Here is a 20,020-nt window from a genome sequence, read left to right as displayed (position 1 = left end):
CATGGGCCGCATTACACTTATATGTAGATGCCCTGACTGTACTCACCTTACGCCCGCTCGCCCCATTCCTCCTCTCTCTATGGTATGAAAATACATATATTTACAAATCAAAAATGGACATACACCCAACTGTAAATGACCTCCCCTACTGACCATGGATGTCAAGAGAGATTATCTATTTACCTCTCCATAATATATACAGCTATATATATATCTCTATATAGAAATAGAAATATATATATATATGAGAGTTCCTTCTACTTATAATACGGTGTATTTGTGCAGTCACACTCTCATAGACTCTCTTCAAACAATACTCTGCCAGAAACTGTCATGGCCGCTGTGGCCTCACGTAGTGTGACGTCACGGCGTCGGACGTGCGCTCTGGTAGTTGGGGGCGGGGTTATATTTTGTGTTGCACCGGTTGTCAGGAAACAGCGAATCGCAACGCGGCTTCTAAACGGGTGACACAGTCCCGGTAACCGAGCAGCTGCAGGAGCCGGGGTGAGTGTGAGAGAGGGCAGGGGGGTGAGTAAGGGGTAAGTGTGGGAAAGATCAGGGGGCAGGTGAGTGAGGGGGGCAGGTGAGTGAGGGGGGAGAGGGGAGGTGAGGTGAGTGAGGGGTAAGTGTGAGAGAGGACAAGGGGTAAGTGTGTGAAGGGTAAGTGTGAGAGAGGGGAGGTGAGTGAGGGGGTAAGTGTGGGAGAGGGCAGGGGGGGGAGGTGAGTGAGGGGGTAAGTGTGGGAGAGGGCAGGGGGGGGGAGGTGAGTGAGGGGGTAAGTGTGGGAGAGGGCAGGGGGGGGAGGTGAGTGAGGGGGTAAGTGTGGGAGAGGGCAGGGGGGGGGAGGTGAGTGAGGGGGTAAGTGTGGGAGAGGGCGGGGAGGGAGGTGAGTGAGGGGGTAAGTGTGGGAGAGGGCAGGGGGGGGGAGGTGAGTGAGGGGGTAAGTGTGGGAGAGGGCGGGGAGGGAGGTGAGTGAGGGGGTAAGTGTGGGAGAGGGCGGGGAGGGAGGTGAGTGAGGGGGTAAGTGTGGGAGAGGGCGGGGAGGGAGGTGAGTGAGGGGGTAAGTGTGGGAGAGGGTGGGGAGGGAGGTGAGTGAGGGGGTAAGTGTGGGAGAGGGTGGGGAGGGAGGTGAGTGAGGGGGTAAGTGTGGGAGAGGGCGGGGAGGGAGTTGAGTGAGGGGGTAGGTGTGGGAGAGGGCGGGGAGGGAGTTGAGTGAGGGGGTAGGTGTGGGAGAGGGCAGGGGGGAGGTGAGTGAGGGGGTAGGTGTGGGAGAGGGCAGGGGGGAGGTGAGTGAGGGGGTAGGTGTGGGAGAGGGCAGGGGGGAGGTGAGTGAGGGGGTAGGTGTGGGAGAGGGCAGGGGGGAGGTGAGTGAGGGGGTAGGTGTGGGAGAGGGCAGGGGGAGGTCAGTGAGGGGGTAGGTGTGGGAGGGGGCAGGGGGGAGGTGAGTGAGGGGGTAGGTGTGGGAGGGGGCAGGGGGGGAGGTCAGTGAGGGGGTAGGTGTGGGAGGGGGCGGGGGGGGGGGGAGGTGTGGGAGAGGGCAGGGGGTGAAGGTGAGTGAGGGGGGAGGTGTGGGAGAGGGCAGGGGGTGAAGGTGAGTGAGGGGGGAGGTGTGGGAGAGGGCAGGGGGGAGGTGAGTGAGAGGGGGGGGGGGGGGTGTGGGAGAGGGCAGGGGGGGAGGTGAGTGGGTAAGTGTGGGAGAGGGCAGGGGGGAAAGGTGAGTGGGTAAGTGTGGGAGAGGGCAGGGGGGAAAGGTGAGTGGGTAAGTGTGGGAGAGGGCAGGGGGGAAAGGTGAGTGGGTAAGTGTGGGAGAGGGCAGGGGGGAAAGGTGAGTGGGTAAGTGTGGGAGAGGGCAGGGGGGAAAGGTGAGTGGGTAAGTTTGGGAGAGGGCAGGGGGGGAAGGTGAGTGAGGGGGTAGGTGTGGGAGAGGGCATGGGGGGGAGGTGAGTGAGGGGGTAGGGGTGGGAGAGAGCTGATTGGGAAGGGGACTGGTGAGGGAGAGGAGTTTTGCTCTGAGGATGTATAAGACAGAAGTTGGGTTGATGGAGGTGAGGAATGGTTCCTCACTAGGGGATTCTTACTGACTGTGTTAAAAGAGGCCACTAGATGTAACATACTAATTAATCCAATGTACGTATTCATGTTATAACATTGCCAAATCTATAGTAGAATAATTAGTGCACCTAGACTGACATTGTAGTTGCATTTGCTGTACTTTGGAATACAGGCTGTTGTTCTCTGTTTTCATCCACTTGAGAGCATGATATGTCCTACTGTGGGATGGAGGCCCCATCCTTTCTCTTATTGTTAATACTATTAAGTTAAGTTAATATTTGTGAATGTTTTCAGTCACTCTTTTAAAAGTAGTATTTTAGGGTGTGGCCCTTTATGGGATCAGTCACTCCTCATTATCCTAGTAATAGATATAACATGTGTATGTGGTGAGTCCTCATATTATACATGATGAATATAGTAATTATTAGGGGAGGAATGACTTCACAGCACATTCTTACCTGTGTCATGTGCAGGAGGGGAGGAAAAATGACAAAGGATTTGTGGTCCCCATGAAGTGGACTAATGGGCTTTAGGAAGGAGCAGACATTTCTAAGTGCAGATAACTGATGTTGGCTTCAATCAGTGATCTATGTAAGAGGAGGGGAGGGGGTACTTCTGGGATTAGTTTGGATATATGTTTGCGATTTCAGGTCTTGTACAGAGTGGGAAATGCAGATAGCGAGATTACTGGATTGACATGAAAGCTGGGATTGCTGAATCTGTCCAGAGTTGGGACGTGGAGGGGACAAGATTGCTGGCTCTATTAACAGTTAGGACACGAAGGGGACAGGATTACTAGATCTCTTCAGAGTTGGGACGTGGAGGGAGTGGGGAGGGCAGATATTTCACGAGTTCAGTTGATATTGGCAGCTTCAATCCTTGATGTGTTTACTAATCATTCCTCATTAACGAGTGTTTTCTTCAGCTTGTGATCGGATGCTGAGCAGTTACTGTGAGAAGCCCTGAGGATCGTCCGTAATCCCTGTCTCTTCTGGCAGATCCCAAGATCGCTCTATTGGGTCAGACTCATAGTCTTGTCTCCACACAACACACTCCAAACTGTTCTTTGGGGCTGTATACTGGGGGGTTTAACCCCTCCAAACACTGTGCTCTATTTCTCTCCACACAACCATGGCGACTTCTGGAATGACCAAACCAGCGTGGAAGCTGCGTGAGTCTCTACTTAACTCAGGAATTGTAGTGTAGTGTCACCTCCTCATCTGACTATTTAGAGTTAACCCATTCATTCATCTCTTGTAGAAGAAATCGTTGCTCACGCTAGCAATGTGTCCGCTGTGGCCCTCGGAAGAAGTTCTGGGCGTCTCCTGGCTACGGGGGGCGAGGACTGTAGAGTCAACCTGTGGTCTGTTGACAAACCGAACTGCATTATGGTGAGAGCCAGTTTTATTTCTGACCCCTCTCTCTGTCTTATATACTATGCACACTATTTACACAGTTCTACTCATCTGGTAAAGGACTCTGCATCCACTGAGTGCACAGAACAGTCCCTCGCAGTCTCCGGTAGATAAGAACCACTTGGACCATCTAGTCTGCCCAGTTTTAACCTATGGACCCGATTTGATCCTTATGTCTTTGTAAGGATAACCTTATGTCTATCCCCAGTATGTTTAAATTGCTCTACTGTATTAGCCTCTACCACCTCTGATGGGAACCTGTTCCACTTATCCACTACCCTTTTTGTGAAGTAGTTTTTCCACATATGAATTTGTGTGCAGTCACTGACCTGTTCTGTGATGCAGTCTGTCTCTCTCTCATGCAGAGTCTAACGGGACACACGTCCCCGGTGGAGAGCGTGCGGTTCAACCCCTCCGAGAAGCTGGTAGTGGCCGGATCACAGTCGGGATCTCTGCGAGTTTGGAACATGGAAGAAGCTAAGAGTAAGCTATTTTCTGTTTCTGAATTTGACTTAATGAAAGATACGTCAGCGCTGATCTCTATGGACCCAGGGACCTGTCGGCAACTGTTCTGTCTAAATTGTTTTTATATAGACTGTACTTTCCCCACCGATGAAAATATGCACTATACGCCTCTCAGCTCTCTGCCTGCAGGTCCGTGATTCTATACAGCTCTCCTCCCTCTATAATGTCCTGTCACATATAGACCTGTGTTCCTTACAGCTCTCCTCCCTCTCTATGATGTCCTGTCACATATAGACCTGTGTTCCTTACAGCTCTCCTCCCTCTCTATGATGTCCTGTCACATATAGACCTGTGTTTACATACAGCTCTCCTCCCTCTCTATGATGTCCTGTCACATATAGACCTGTGTTTACATACAGCTCTCCTCCCTCTCTATGATGTCCTGTCACATATAGACCTGTGTTTACATACAGCTCTCTTTCCTCTCTATGATGTCCTGTTATATATAGATCTGTGTTTACATACAGCTCTCCTCCCTCTCTATGATGTCCTGCCACATATAGACCTGTGTTCCTTACAGCTCTCCTCTCTCTCTATGATGTCCTGTCACATATAGACCTGTGTTTACATACAGCTCTCTTTCCTCTCTATGATGTCCTGTTATATATAGATCTGTGTTTACATACAGCTCTCCTCCCTCTCTATGATGTCCTGTCACATATAGACCTGTGTTTACATACAGCTCTCTTTCCTCTCTATGATGTCCTGTTATATATAGATCTGTGTTCCTTACAGCTCTCCTCCCTCTCTATGGTGTCCTGTCACATATAGACCTGTGTTTCCTTACAGCTCTCCTCCCTCTCTATAATGTCCTGTCACATATAGACCTGTGTTTACATACAGCTCTCTTTCCTCTCTATGATGTCCTGCCACATATAGACCTGTGTTCCTTACAGCTCTCCTCCCTCTATAATGTCCTGCCACATATAGACCTGTGTTCCTTACAGCTCTCCTCCCTCTCTATGATGTCCTGTCACATATAGACCTGTGTTTACATACAGCTCTCTTTCCTCTCTATGATGTCCTGTTATATATAGATCTGTGTTTACATACAGCTCTCCTCCCTCTATAATGTCCTGTCACATATAGACCTGTGTTTACATACAGCTCTCCTCCCTCTCTATGATGTCCTGTCACATATAGACCTGTGTTTACATACAGCTCTCCTCCCTCTCTATGATGTCCTGTCACATATAGACCTGTGATTCCTTACAGCTCTCCTCCCTCTAGTACACTGTAATGTGCTATAGATGACAGGTGGTAAGGGAATAAGACTATATAGGTTTGTTGATACAAACCGGGTAACCCACAAAATTGACCACAAGCTGAATTCTCCGCTCACTATAGTCGCCTTATGATTTAATTTTTGATTGTGTTAGAAATGTGTTATGCGCTGCAGATGGCAGTAAATCACTAGAATTTTTCACTTCTTGAATCTGTTCCCGCTGTAAATCCAACATGCTGCTTACATTGGTAGGCAGCTCAGTGGCTCAGTGGTTAGCACTTCTGTCTCACAGCACTGGGGTTATGAGTTCGATTCCCAGCCATGGCCTTATCTGTGTGGAGTTTGTATGTTCTCCCCATGTTTGCGTGGGTTTCTTCCGGGTGCTCCGGTTTCCTCCCACACTCCAAAAACATACTGGTAGGTTAATTGGCTGTTATTAAATTGCCCTTAGTCTCTTTCGGTCTCTGTGTGTATGTTAGGGGATTTAGATTGTAAGCTCCAATGTGGCAGGGACTGATGTGAATGAGTTCTCTGTACAGCTCTGTGGAATTAGCGGCGTTATATAAATAGATGATGATTTGTGTATGACATATATGTGTAAACTCTCCATATAGAGGGAATAGCTTAGTAACAGGTAAAATGAATTAATTTTGTGTATATCTCTCCCCAGTACAAAGGACTCTAATGGGACACAAAGCCAATATCTGCAGCCTGGACTTCCACCCGTATGGAGATTTTGTAGTGTCAGGGTCTCTGGACACAAACATAAAGGTACATTGTCAGATTATAATGGTTATCTTATATTTATACAGCGATGTGCATTACTGACTGCTGACTGTATATTACATTGTGTGTTCTGTCTTACTGAGGAGTTACATAATAAATATCTCTACACTGTATAACATACCTTCCTGAGTAAGGGGCGATCAGCGCCCTCTATATACGTACACCCCGTACAGGACATACCTTCCTAAATAAGGGATGATCAGCGCCCTCTATATACGTACACCCCGTACAGGACATACCTTCTAGAATAAGGGGTGATCAGCGCCATCTATATACGTACACCCCGTACAGGACATACCTTCCTGAGTAAGGGGCGATCAGCACCCTCTATATACGTACACCCCGTACAGGACATACCTTCCTGAGTAAGGGGCGATCAGCGCCCTCTATATACGTACACCCCGTACAGGACATACCTTCCTAAATAAGGGATGATCAGCGCCCTCTATATACGTACACCCCGTACAGGACATACCTTCTAGAATAAGGGGTGATCAGCGCCATCTATATACGTACACCCCGTACAGGACATACCTTCCTGAGTAAGGGGCGATCAGCACCCTCTATATACGTACACCCCGTACAGGACATACCTTCCTGAGTAAGGGGCGATCAGCGCCCTCTATATACGTACACCCCGTACAGGACATACCTTCCTGAGTAAGGGGCGATCAGCGCCATCTATATACGTACACCCCGTACAGGACATACCTTCCTGAGTAAGGGGCGATCAGCGCCCTCTATATACGTACACCCCGTACAGGACATACCTTCCTGAGTAAGGGGCGATCAGCGCCCTCTATATACGTACACCCCGTACAGGACATACATTCTAGAATAAGGGGCGATCAGCACCCTCTATATACGTACACCCCGTACAGGACATACATTCTAGAATAAGGGGTGATCAGCGCCCTCTATATACGTACACCCCGTACAGGACATACCTTCCTGAGTAAGGGGCGATCAGCACCCTCTATATACGTACACCCCGTACAGGACATACATTCTAGAATAAGGGGCGATCAGCACCCTCTATATACGTACACCCCGTACAGGACATACATTCTAGAATAAGGGGTGATCAGCGCCCTCTATATACGTACACCCCGTACAGGACATACATTCTAGAATAAGGGGCGATCAGCACCCTCTATATACGTACACCCCGTACAGGACATACATTCTAGAATAAGGGGCGATCAGCACCCTCTATATACGTACACCCCGTACAGGACATACCTTCTAGAATAAGGGGCGATCAGCGCCCTCTATATACGTACACCCCGTACAGGACATACATTCTAGAATAAGGGGCGATCAGCACCCTCTATATACGTACACCCCGTACAGGACATACCTTCTAGAATAAGGGGTGATCAGCACCCTCTATATACGTACACCACGTACAGGACATACCTTCTAGAATAAGGGGTGATCAGCGCCCTCTATATACGTACACCCCGTACAGGACATACCTTCTAGAATAAGGGGCGATCAGCGCCCTCTATATACGTACACCCCGTACAGGACATACCTTCCTGAGTAAGGGGCGATCAGCGCCCTCTATATACGTACACCCCGTACAGGACATACCTTCTAGAATAAGGGGCGATCAGCGCCCTCTATATACGTACACCCCGTACAGGACATACCTTCTAGAATAAGGGGCGATCAGCGCCCTCTATATACGTACACCCCGTACAGGACATACATTCTAGAATAAGGGGCGATCAGCGCCCTCTATATACGTACACCCCGTACAGGACATACATTCTAGAATAAGGGGTGATCAGCGCCCTCTATATACGTACACCCCGTACAGGACATACCTTCCAGAATAAGGGGCGATCAGCGCCATCTATATACGTACACCCCGTACAGGACATACCTTCTAGAATAAGGGGCGATCAGCGCCCTCTATATACGTACACCCCGTACAGGACATACATTCCAGAATAAGGGGTGATCAGCGCCATCTATATACGTACACCCCGTACAGGACATACCTTCTAGAATAAGGGGTGATCAGCACCCTCTATATACGTACACCCCGTACAGGACATACCTTCTAGAATAAGGGGCGATCAGCGCCCTCTATATACGTACACCCCGTACAGGACATACCTTCTAGAATAAGGGGCGATCAGCGCCCTCTATATACGTACACCCCGTACAGGACATACCTTCTAGAATAAGGGGCGATCAGCGCCCTCTATATACGTACACCCCGTACAGGACATACCTTCTAGAATAAGGGGCGATCAGCGCCATCTATATACGTACACCACGTACAGGACATACATTCTAGAATAAGGGGCGATCAGCGCCCTCTATATACGTACACCCCGTACAGGACATACCTTCTAGAATAAGGGGCGATCAGCGCCCTCTATATACGTACACCCCGTACAGGACATACCTTCTAGAATAAGGGGCGATCAGCGCCCTCTATATACGTACACCCCGTACAGGACATACCTTCTAGAATAAGGGGCGATCAGCACCCTCTATATACGTACACCCCGTACAGGACATACCTTCTAGAATAAGGGGCGATCAGCGCCCTCTATATACGTACACCCCGTACAGGACATACCTTCCAGAATAAGGGGCGATCAGCGCCCTCTATATACGTACAGGACATACCTTCCAGAATAAGGGGCGATCAGCGCCATCTATATACGTACACCCCGTACAGGACATACCTTCTAGAATAAGGGGCGATCAGCGCCCTCTATATACGTACACCCCGTACAGGACATACCTTCCAGAATAAGGGGCGATCAGCGCCCTCTATATACGTACACCCCGTACAGGACATACCTTCTAGAATAAGGGGCGATCAGCGCCCTCTATATACGTACACCCCGTACAGGACATACCTTCCTGAGTAAGGGGCGATCAGCGCCCTCTATATACGTACACCCCGTACAGGACATACCTACTAGAATAAGGGGCGATCAGCGCCCTCTATATACGTACACCCCGTACAGGACATACCTTCTAGAATAAGGGGCGATCAGCGCCCTCTATATACGTACACCCCGTACAGGACATACATTCTAGAATAAGGGGCGATCAGCGCCCTCTATATACGTACACCCCGTACAGGACATACCTTCTAGAATAAGGGGCGATCAGCGCCCTCTATATACGTACACCCCGTACAGGACATACCTTCTAGAATAAGGGGCGATCAGCGCCCTCTATATACGTACACCCCGTACAGGACATACATTCTAGAATAAGGGGCGATCAGCGCCCTCTATATACGTACACCCCGTACAGGACATACATTCTAGAATAAGGGGTGATCAGCGCCCTCTATATACGTACACCCCGTACAGGACATACCTTCTAGAATAAGGGGTGATCAGCGCCATCTATATACGTACACCCCGTACAGGACATACCTTCCAGAATAAGGGGCGATCAGCGCCATCTATATACGTACACCCCGTACAGGACATACATTCTAGAATAAGGGGTGATCAGCGCCCTCTATATACGTACACCCCGTACAGGACATACATTCCAGAATAAGGGGTGATCAGCGCCATCTATATACGTACACCCCGTACAGGACATACATTCTAGAATAAGGGGTGATCAGCGCCCTCTATATACGTACACCCCGTACAGGACATACCTTCTAGAATAAGGGGCGATCAGCACCCTCTATATACGTACACCCCGTACAGGACATACCTTCTAGAATAAGGGGCGATCAGCGCCCTCTATATACGTACACCCCGTACAGGACATACCTTCTAGAATAAGGGGCGATCAGCGCCCTCTATATACGTACACCCCGTACAGGACATACCTTCTAGAATAAGGGGCGATCAGCGCCCTCTATATACGTACACCCCGTACAGGACATACCTTCCAGAATAAGGGGCGATCAGCGCCATCTATATACGTACACCCCGTACAGGACATACCTTCTAGAATAAGGGGCGATCAGCGCCCTCTATATACGTACACCCCGTACAGGACATACCTTCTAGAATAAGGGGCGATCAGCGCCCTCTATATACGTACACCCCGTACAGGACATACCTTCCAGAATAAGGGGCGATCAGCGCCCTCTGTATACGTACACCCCGTACAGGACATACCTTCCAGAATAAGGGGCGATCAGCGCCCTCTGTATACGTACACCCCGTACAGGACATACCTTCTAGAATAAGGGGCGATCAGCGCCCTCTATATACGTACACCCCGTACAGGACATACCTTCTAGAATAAGGGGCGATCAGCGCCCTCTATATACGTACACCCCGTACAGGACATACCTTCTAGAATAAGGGATGATCAGCGCCCTCTATATACGTACACCCCGTACAGGACATACCTTCTAGAATAAGGGGCGATCAGCGCCATCTATATACGTACACCCCGTACAGGACATACCTTCTAGAATAAGGGGCGATCAGCGCCCTCTATATACGTACACCCCGTACAGGACATACCTTCTAGAATAAGGGGCGATCAGCGCCCTCTATATACGTACACCCCGTACAGGACATACCTTCCAGAATAAGGGGCGATCAGCGCCCTCTATATACGTACACCCCGTACAGGACATACCTTCCAGAATAAGGGGCGATCAGCGCCCTCTATATACGTACACCCCGTACAGGACATACCTTCTAGAATAAGGGGTGATCAGCGCCCTCTATATACGTACACCCCGTACAGGACATACCTTCCAGAATAAGGGGCGATCAGCACCCTCTATATACGTACACCCCGTACAGGACATACCTTCCAGAATAAGGGGCGATCAGCACCCTCTATATACGTACACCCCGTACAGGACATACCTTCCAGAATAAGGGGTGATCAGCGCCCTCTATATACGTACACCCCGTACAGGACATACCTTCCAGAATAAGGGGCGATCAGCGCCCTCTATATACGTACACCCCGTACAGGACATACCTTCTAGAATAAGGGGCGATCAGCGCCCTCTATATACGTACACCCCGTACAGGACATACCTTCTAGAATAAGGGGCGATCAGCGCCCTCTATATACGTACACCCCGTACAGGACATACCTTCTAGAATAAGGGGTGATCAGCGCCCTCTATATACGTACACCCCGTACAGGACATACCTTCCAGAATAAGGGGTGATCAGCGCCCTCTATATACGTACACCCCGTACAGGACATACCTTCTAGAATAAGGGATGATCAGCGCCCTCTATATACGTACAGGACATACCTTCTAGAATAAGGGGCGATCAGCGCCCTCTATATACGTACACCCCGTACAGGACATACCTTCCAGAATAAGGGGCGATCAGCGCCATCTATATACGTACACCCCGTACAGGACATACCTTCTAGAATAAGGGGCGATCAGCACCCTCTATATACGTACACCCCGTACAGGACATACATTCTAGAATAAGGGGCGATCAGCGCCCTCTATATACGTACACCCCGTACAGGACATACCTTCTAGAATAAGGGGCGATCAGCACCCTCTATATACGTACACCCCGTACAGGACATACCTTCTAGAATAAGGGGCGATCAGCGCCCTCTATATACGTACACCCCGTACAGGACATACCTTCCAGAATAAGGGGCGATCAGCGCCATCTATATACGTACACCCCGTACAGGACATACCTTCTAGAATAAGGGGCGATCAGCACCCTCTATATACGTACACCCCGTACAGGACATACATTCTAGAATAAGGGGCGATCAGCACCCTCTATATACGTACACCCCGTACAGGACATACATTCTAGAATAAGGGGTGATCAGCGCCCTCTATATACGTACACCCCGTACAGGACATACCTTCTAGAATAAGGGGCGATCAGCACCCTCTATATACGTACACCCCGTACAGGACATACCTTCCAGAATAAGGGGCGATCAGCACCCTCTATATACGTACACCCCGTACAGGACATACCTTCCAGAATAAGGGGCGATCAGCGCCCTCTATATACGTACAGGACATACCTTCCAGAATAAGGGGCGATCAGCGCCATCTATATACGTACACCCCGTACAGGACATACCTTCTAGAATAAGGGGCGATCAGCGCCCTCTATATACGTACAGGACATACCTTCCAGAATAAGGGGCGATCAGCGCCATCTATATACGTACACCCCGTACAGGACATACCTTCTAGAATAAGGGGCGATCAGCGCCCTCTATATACGTACACCCCGTACAGGACATACCTTCTAGAATAAGGGGCGATCAGCGCCCTCTATATACGTACACCCCGTACAGGACATACCTTCTAGAATAAGGGGCGATCAGCGCCCTCTATATACGTACACCCCGTACAGGACATACCTTCTAGAATAAGGGGCGATCAGCGCCCTCTATATACGTACAGGACATACCTTCCAGAATAAGGGGCGATCAGCGCCCTCTATATACGTACACCCCGTACAGGACATACCTTCTAGAATAAGGGGCGATCAGCGCCCTCTATATACGTACACCCCGTACAGGACATACATTCTAGAATAAGGGGCGATCAGCGCCCTCTATATACGTATACCCCCGTACAGGACATACCTTCTAGAATAAGGGGCGATCAGCGCCCTCTATATACGTACACCCCGTACAGGACATACATTCTAGAATAAGGGGCGATCAGCGCCCTCTATATACGTACAGGACATACCTTCCAGAATAAGGGGCGATCAGCGCCCTCTATATACGTACACCCCGTACAGGACATACCTTCTAGAATAAGGGGCGATCAGCACCCTCTATATACGTACACCCCGTACAGGACATACCTTCTAGAATAAGGGGCGATCAGCGCCCTCTATATACGTACACCCCGTACAGGACATACCTTCCAGAATAAGGGGCGATCAGCACCCTCTATATACGTACACCCCGTACAGGACATACCTTCTAGAATAAGGGGCGATCAGCGCCCTCTATATACGTACACCCCGTACAGGACATACCTTCTAGAATAAGGGGTGATCAGCACCCTCTATATACGTACACCCCGTACAGGACATACCTTCCAGAATAAGGGGTGATCAGCGCCCTCTATATACGTACACCCCGTACAGGACATACCTTCTAGAATAAGGGGCGATCAGCGCCCTCTATATACGTACACCCCGTACAGGACATACCTTCTAGAATAAGGGGTGATCAGCACCCTCTATATACGTACACCCCGTACAGGACATACCTTCTAGAATAAGGGGCGATCAGCACCCTCTATATACGTACACCCCGTACAGGACATACCTTCTAGAATAAGGGGTGATCAGCACCCTCTATATACGTACACCCCGTACAGGACATACCTTCCAGAATAAGGGGTGATCAGCGCCCTCTATATACGTACACCCCGTACAGGACATACCTTCTAGAATAAGGGGCGATCAGCGCCCTCTATATACGTACACCCCGTACAGGACATACCTTCTAGAATAAGGGGTGATCAGCACCCTCTATATACGTACACCCCGTACAGGACATACCTTCCAGAATAAGGGGTGATCAGCGCCCTCTATATACGTACACCCCGTACAGGACATACCTTCCAGAATAAGGGGCGATCAGCGCCCTCTATATACGTACACCCCGTACAGGACATACCTTCTAGAATAAGGGGCGATCAGCGCCCTCTATATACGTACACCCCGTACAGGACATACCTTCCAGAATAAGGGGCGATCAGCGCCCTCTATATACGTACAGGACATACCTTCCAGAATTAGGGGAGATCAGCATTATATTATATATCAGAACCGTCTGTAGGCTTATGGAGGTGGACGGAGTAATCACATCTTATATTGGATTAGGAGTAATAGATTGCTGTTTCTCTCTGCGTTTTAGTTGTGGGATGTGCGCAGGAAAGGCTGTGTGTTTCGCTACAAGGTAAGTGATCTCTCCACACCATATAAACTGGGTAGAAATGACCCCCTGTTTGCTTGTGACAACCTTCTTGGGTGTTTCTATTCAGGGTCACACGCAAGCTGTGCGCTGCCTGCGCTTCAGTCCAGATGGCAGGTGGCTGGCATCGTCTTCAGATGATCACACTGTAAAGGTGGGTGAGGGGGCGTGTGACATGATGTGAGGAATGGAGGCAGCAGGAAGCCACAGACTGACAGTTATATAGTGGAAGGAGCAGGGTCCCCAGCAGCACAGAGTCTATAAGGATATGAGTGATGTGTTAGTGAGGACAGGGCTGCATGCAACAGGGGCAGTGACATGATGTGAGGAATGGAGGCAGCAGGAAGCCACAGACTGACAGTTATATAGTGGAAGGAGCAGGGTCTCCAGCAGCACAGAGTATATAAGGATATGAGTGATGTGTTAGTGAGGACAGGGCTGCATGCAACAGGGGCAGTGACATGATGTGAGGAATGGAGGCAGCAGGAAGCCACAGACTAACAGTTATATAGTGGAAGGAGCAGGGACCCCAGCAGCACAGAGTAGGGAAGTGAGAGTCCTGTCAGATTGATGTAGGAAGGTATTTTGTCAGATCACATTTTTTAGGAAAACATGTTTAAAGTAGGAACTTTGTTTTACATATGTTAAACATAAGACTATTAATGTTTTCTCTATTTCTCTAGCACATACATTTGGGGGACACTGCTAACCATGGGGTATAGAGGGTACTATGGCGTAAAAAGCACCTCCAAAGTTGTCTAGCCTGCCCCCTTCCCTCTATGCCCCCTCTGGCCGGATGTTCTCAGGTTTTTTAATAGTGTCCACCGAGTAGGGCACATTTTTAGTCTAGTCTTAATTTTTAATTAAAGTTTTTTTTATTTAAATCGTGTGTTTTGTTTTTTTTGGGGTTTTTTCTTGCCTCATTGCGGTGCTCATACTGTGAACGCCACAGCTTGCACTCAGGGATAGGGCACTTTTGTGCCACCTCCCTGAGGTTGGTCTGGGCTCCTGACATTATAGTGTTCAGACCGCACCGGGAGCCGCGGCTGCAGCTCCAGTCTCCCTTTGCGCAGCGAAGACCAAGGGCTATTGTTTTATAGTTTTAAACTGTGTCTGCATTTACAGTGCCGATTAAATGACTACCACCGGCAACAGACAGTTTGGTAGTGGGAGCCTGACTGCTACATTTTCAGGAGCAGTGGTTTTTATTCACATCTTTCTTGTACAGATACCAGACCTGTCCTTTTGGCCCATTCTGAATCTAATCTCCCTCAACACTAATCTGAGGGTACCCAGCCTTGGATGGAATCCAACCGTTCGGTTATAAATGCCGTGGAAAAAGACACATTCTTATCCTCCCTGGATATCAAAGATGTGTACCTACACGTACCCATCTGGCAGGGCCATCACAGCCTCCCGAGGATTGCTGTGGACCAGGATCATTACCAGTTCCAGGCACTTCCCTTTGGTTATTTACATAGGTGATGGCAGCGCAGATAAGGTTACAGGGGGTAATGATCCCTTGCTGGACGACCTCTTGCTAAAGGCGGATTCAGCTGTTTGCACCTGACAATGGAATTTTTGCAAACACACGGCTGGATTATCACTCTCAAGAAGTCCAGCATGGTCCCTACCTACCAGATGGTGTTTCTGGGACTGTTGTTCAACACCAGCGCCCAGGAGCTTTTTCTACCGCTGGACAAAATTCTGACACTTCATGAACATGTGATGACATTATTGTCTCTAAAGCGCATCTCAGTTCTGCAATGTATGAAACTGATGGGGCGCATGGTGTCCTGGTTCAAGGGGGTTCCGTTTGGCCGGATCCACTCTCCAACAGGAGATCGTTCCAAAGTGGTCAAGGTCAAACCCTCTTTTGGAAAGAGATTGTAGCCTCAAGTAGGTTGTTGCCCAACTCGGATGATCCCAACATATCTTGTATAAATGTAAAAAAAATAATTTTAGTCTTAAGTCCTCACCTAGCACAAGCTTTATCTTTGACATGAGCCATGTTACCCAGATATAACGTCACGCAGATCAGGTGAATGGAAGTGTGGACGTGGTATATTCACTGCTTACTCCTAACTGGCAGCTGATAACTAACCTGATGACATCACAGAAGCTGTTTATGATGTAAGCCTGTCACATGATCAGCTCGGTCACATGACATCACATCCTGCTTGTGTTTTATCTCTGGTAGCGGGAGAGTAAGCTGTGGGAATAGACTATGCAGAGTCCCCCACTACCTCCGGGCCCTCTGACTGCGGTTTTCCTCTGGTGATGCTGATGGTCCTGAACCTGGCAGCAGCAATATGAGGACTAAGGCCGCTGTACACTGAAGATTGCCAAAAGCCATTTTCATTGTCCAGGAAGTGACCCAAACAATTTAAGATGGGGCCACCTGCATTCTGCATAGAAGTGACCCATGGTCGGCTGTGAGAGGAAGGAAGTATGGCCCAGGTTACAGACCACAGATCACCATCCTAAACCTAAATGTATCAGCATTCGTGTGCCCACCGAGCATTGTGGCATGGAGAAAGTGTACAGTGGCCACATGGAAATACCCGTGTAAATGAGGGATGCCAACCATATTGAAAGCAAGTCCTCTATTCAGGGGTGGGTCATGCATAAATTACACAAATAACTTCCCAGCATGATCAGGGTCTTGTATAATAGAATTTACAGGAGAATATTCAGTAGTATAACAAGATCTTTGGGGCCCCATAGAAACATTTTTAAGCACCCCCCCCCCCTCCTCAATGTTTGTAGTGCTCCTGTCCTCACTTATATTAACAAAGCAAGGGCCCCATGTGAATAGTCTGGATGGGCCCCCTCCCCTCCTGGGCCCCCACTCTGTGTATAATGCATGATCTGTCTAATAGACAGATCGCTGATCACAGCATACACATCCGCATTCATTACCTAACGTGACAACAGTGATATTTTATGGTCGGCACAATCATTGTTATGCGATGCAGCTGCCATTTTGTTTGTGGGTCTCCAGGCAGAACGTTTTCCTGCGCCAGAACAAAACGAAAACATATATTTCTTATTCTTTCACATTATGCCAAACCATAATCATAATTTATGTAAATTCCTTTCTCATCCATCCCCTGTTTCCTTGAGAGTATACAGATGTGCAGGAATAAAACTAAGCACATAATCTGCATATATTTACATACATGCAAATCGGCACTTATTACAGAGAACCTTAAAGCCTGCATTAGAATTGTGTTTGAGCCACTCTCCAGAGGCAAGGAAACGATTAGCAGTTCATACGAACAGTCACATTGTTAATCTGCACAAACATAATAAATGTTTAGAAATAATTCTAAATGTGTTGGAGAACAATTTGCATCAATAGTGGGAAATGTGTATGGACAGGAACAGAGGCCTTGGAAGGAAATGTTTTCAGTAACGTACATCTCGCCAGATGTTGTGGAACTACAAGTCCCAGCACCCAGTTAGCAGCTTATGAACGATTTTCTCAGAGAAAATCCTGAAAACCAGGATATAGTATATAATCTAGTATAAAACATGTCTTTTTGGTGAGGTTGCATTTAGGCTACAAATAGTTCATATTAACTCTACAAAAAATAAAAATTTGCACAGATGCACATGACAGTAATAATGTTACGTGTTTAATGGATGTGATGTTTTCTGAAGCAGCTATAAGCTACATGTGAACTTGTATACTATAATATCTATATTACGGATCCATAATTTGATGTAAGATATATTCGAGTTCATGCTGTATGGGACATCTTTGACAATGGACCTACTGGAATCAATTTTAGTGGAATGATTAGTAACATGTCCTCATCTGCACTTAATTCCTGTATTCATATATTATTCTGTCTGGTTATTTGCGGATCTAGGTCCGCAGCATACCTCTTATATCATTTTATCAGCAGTTTGTTAGCACCTTAGATGTTACTCTAGGCTGATTGATGACATAGCGCTTAGTCTCCCGGGTTACTTTGCAAACAAGCTGGCTCCGTAAAATCATGTCCAGATTCTCTGTCTATGGGTTCAAGCCAAGGCCTCCACCATTAGCTGTGAACAGATTTCTTTTAACTACCATGCCTGATGCACTAGGATGCATTATGACTTGTGCTTGGAGTAACACATAAACTGACTAAGAGGACTAGTACTTATCATCTCCCGTCTGGATTATTGTAACCTCCTCCTCACTGGCCTCCCCCACTCTCGTCTCTCCCACCTCCGCTCTATACTCAATGCGGCTGCAAGACTCATCTTCCTCTCACGCTGCTCCTCCTCTGGCTCCCCTCTCTGCCTTGCCTTACACTGGCTCCCCTTCCCCTACAGAATCCTTTTCAAACTCCTCACCACCACTTACAAGGCTCTCTCCAACTCTACTGCCCCTTATATCTCTAACCTCCTCTCCATTCACACTCCTGCCCGCTCCCTGCGTTCAGCCAATGACCGCCGCCTCTCCTCAACTCTTATCACCTCTTCCCACTCCAGAATCCAAGACTTTTCCCGTACAGCCCCCCTTCTCTGGAACGACCTCCCTCGTTCCATCCGTCTCTCTCCTACTCTGTGATCCTTCAAACGTGCACTCAAAACTCACCTCTTCCTCAAAGCCTACAAACCATCTACTTAACCACCATCTCCTCCCTTTAGCTTGTCCTCCCTTCTCTCCTCTTGCCTCAACTGGCTCCTCTTGTGCCTGGTCTGTTTACCCTCCCTTAGGATGTAAGCTCGTATGAGCAGGGCCCCCTCCCCTCCTGTCTCCATACCTGTTCTTCCGCTCCGTCTTTACTGCATATGACTAGCTGGAGTTTCTGAAGTATTGGTACTTTTTGTTCATTGTTCTGTATGGTTTCATCCTGTATAGTCTACTGTTAGTACAGTATGCGGCGCTGCGGATACCTTGTGGTGCCTAACAAATTGATGATGATGATAATAATAATAATAGTAGTCTGGTTTGCTGCTTTCCAGATTATTGAGGTCCTAGTTTAAATCCTCAAACAGCTGTAATGTTTGTACCTTGGCTTTTACACCTGGCTTGTTGAAGACATTGAGAAAAGTCTCCTCACTTGCTTACACCATATGTTGGCTCAGATGACTAGTAGCCAGGTGATCTCTCTGTCGGTAGATGGCTGAGGTCCTGGTTCAGATCCCTTTTATTACTTTGGTTGGTGCAATTGGCTGTTTGACAACATTGAGAACAGACTTCCTACCTGGTCTGTCTTTATTCACATTGAGGGCATAAGTTAGTGGAAAAGCAGTAAAGTGCTCAACTGACTGCTGAGTTCCTGGTTGGAGTTTGTCAATATTAAGAAACGAGTAGATTAGTGGCAATTGGAGGTGCAAGTTAAAAATGTAAGAAAGGCTTCTCATTGGATGTTGAACTTTCACACGCAACACCCAAGTTCCTTAAATAATGCTAGAATGGAGATTAAAAAAGGGACCACATCATGACTACCAGGAGAGAACCTAATAACCATCCCACTGAGCAGGCCAACATAAGAAAGACCATTAAGCCTGTCTGGGGATTCAAACCAGGACCTCCACCATCATGGTCCGCATTCTGGCTACTAATCACCTGGGGCCAGTACATGTTGTAAGCAGCAGTGAGACTTATATCAATGCCATCAAGGATCCTGGAGCAAAATCAAAAGTGCTGTAAATGTTATCTGGCTGGGGATTTAAACCAGAGAATCATTCTTCACTATAAACAAAGCACTGGCCAGCAGAGAAACCAAGCTAGAACATTTGTTATTGGTACAAAGAGACTTTTCTCAATGACTTCAACAAGTCTGATGCAACATTAAAAGGGAAGCCAGGCAAGGGATTCAAACCAGGACCTCCATTATCACTGCCAGTAGAGAACCTGGCTACTAGTCTACCGAACCATTTCATTTCTTTAAGGAGGTGGAGAGACTTTTCTCAATGTCTTCATTCAGCCTGATGAAGCATCCAAGATACTATAATGCAAACCATACATGGGTTTTGAACAAGAGCCTTTGCTACTACTGTGTGTAGAACAATGCCTACTGCTCCACTGTGCCAATTAACACTTGGAAGTGTGTAAAAATACTGCTGCAACATCCAAGGAAATAGTCAAGTCTGT

The 20,020-nt window shown here is 48.1% G+C and overlaps 1 protein-coding gene across 4 annotated transcripts in view; it reads left to right on the top strand.

The window, feature by feature from the left end:
- The first annotated feature begins 399 nt into the window (after nt 1-399).
- KATNB1 (katanin regulatory subunit B1) overlaps nt 400-20,020 on the top strand; it is a 35,153-nt gene continuing 15,532 nt past the window's right edge. The window contains exons 1-7 of one of the 4 annotated variants that reach the window (XM_075189443.1): nt 400-504; nt 3,051-3,223; nt 3,313-3,443; nt 3,833-3,950; nt 5,888-5,988; nt 13,864-13,905; nt 13,991-14,074. In XM_075189443.1, coding sequence (XP_075045544.1) covers nt 3,184-3,223; nt 3,313-3,443; nt 3,833-3,950; nt 5,888-5,988; nt 13,864-13,905; nt 13,991-14,074 — 516 coding nt within the window. In that variant the 5' untranslated portion in view covers nt 400-504; nt 3,051-3,183. Of the gene's footprint in view, nt 505-2,030; nt 2,128-2,896; nt 3,224-3,312; nt 3,444-3,832; nt 3,951-5,887; nt 5,989-13,863; nt 13,906-13,990; nt 14,075-20,020 lie in introns of those variants that run through there. The other 3 variants (XM_075189441.1, XM_075189442.1, XM_075189440.1) reach the window with 3 other exon arrangements.

Source organism: Mixophyes fleayi, chromosome 10 (genome assembly GCF_038048845.1).
Source record: "Mixophyes fleayi isolate aMixFle1 chromosome 10, aMixFle1.hap1, whole genome shotgun sequence".
Taxonomy (NCBI): Eukaryota; Metazoa; Chordata; class Amphibia; order Anura; family Limnodynastidae; genus Mixophyes; species Mixophyes fleayi.
The sequence above is the reverse complement of the archived record's forward strand: the minus strand, read 5'-3'. Positions and strand labels throughout refer to the sequence as shown.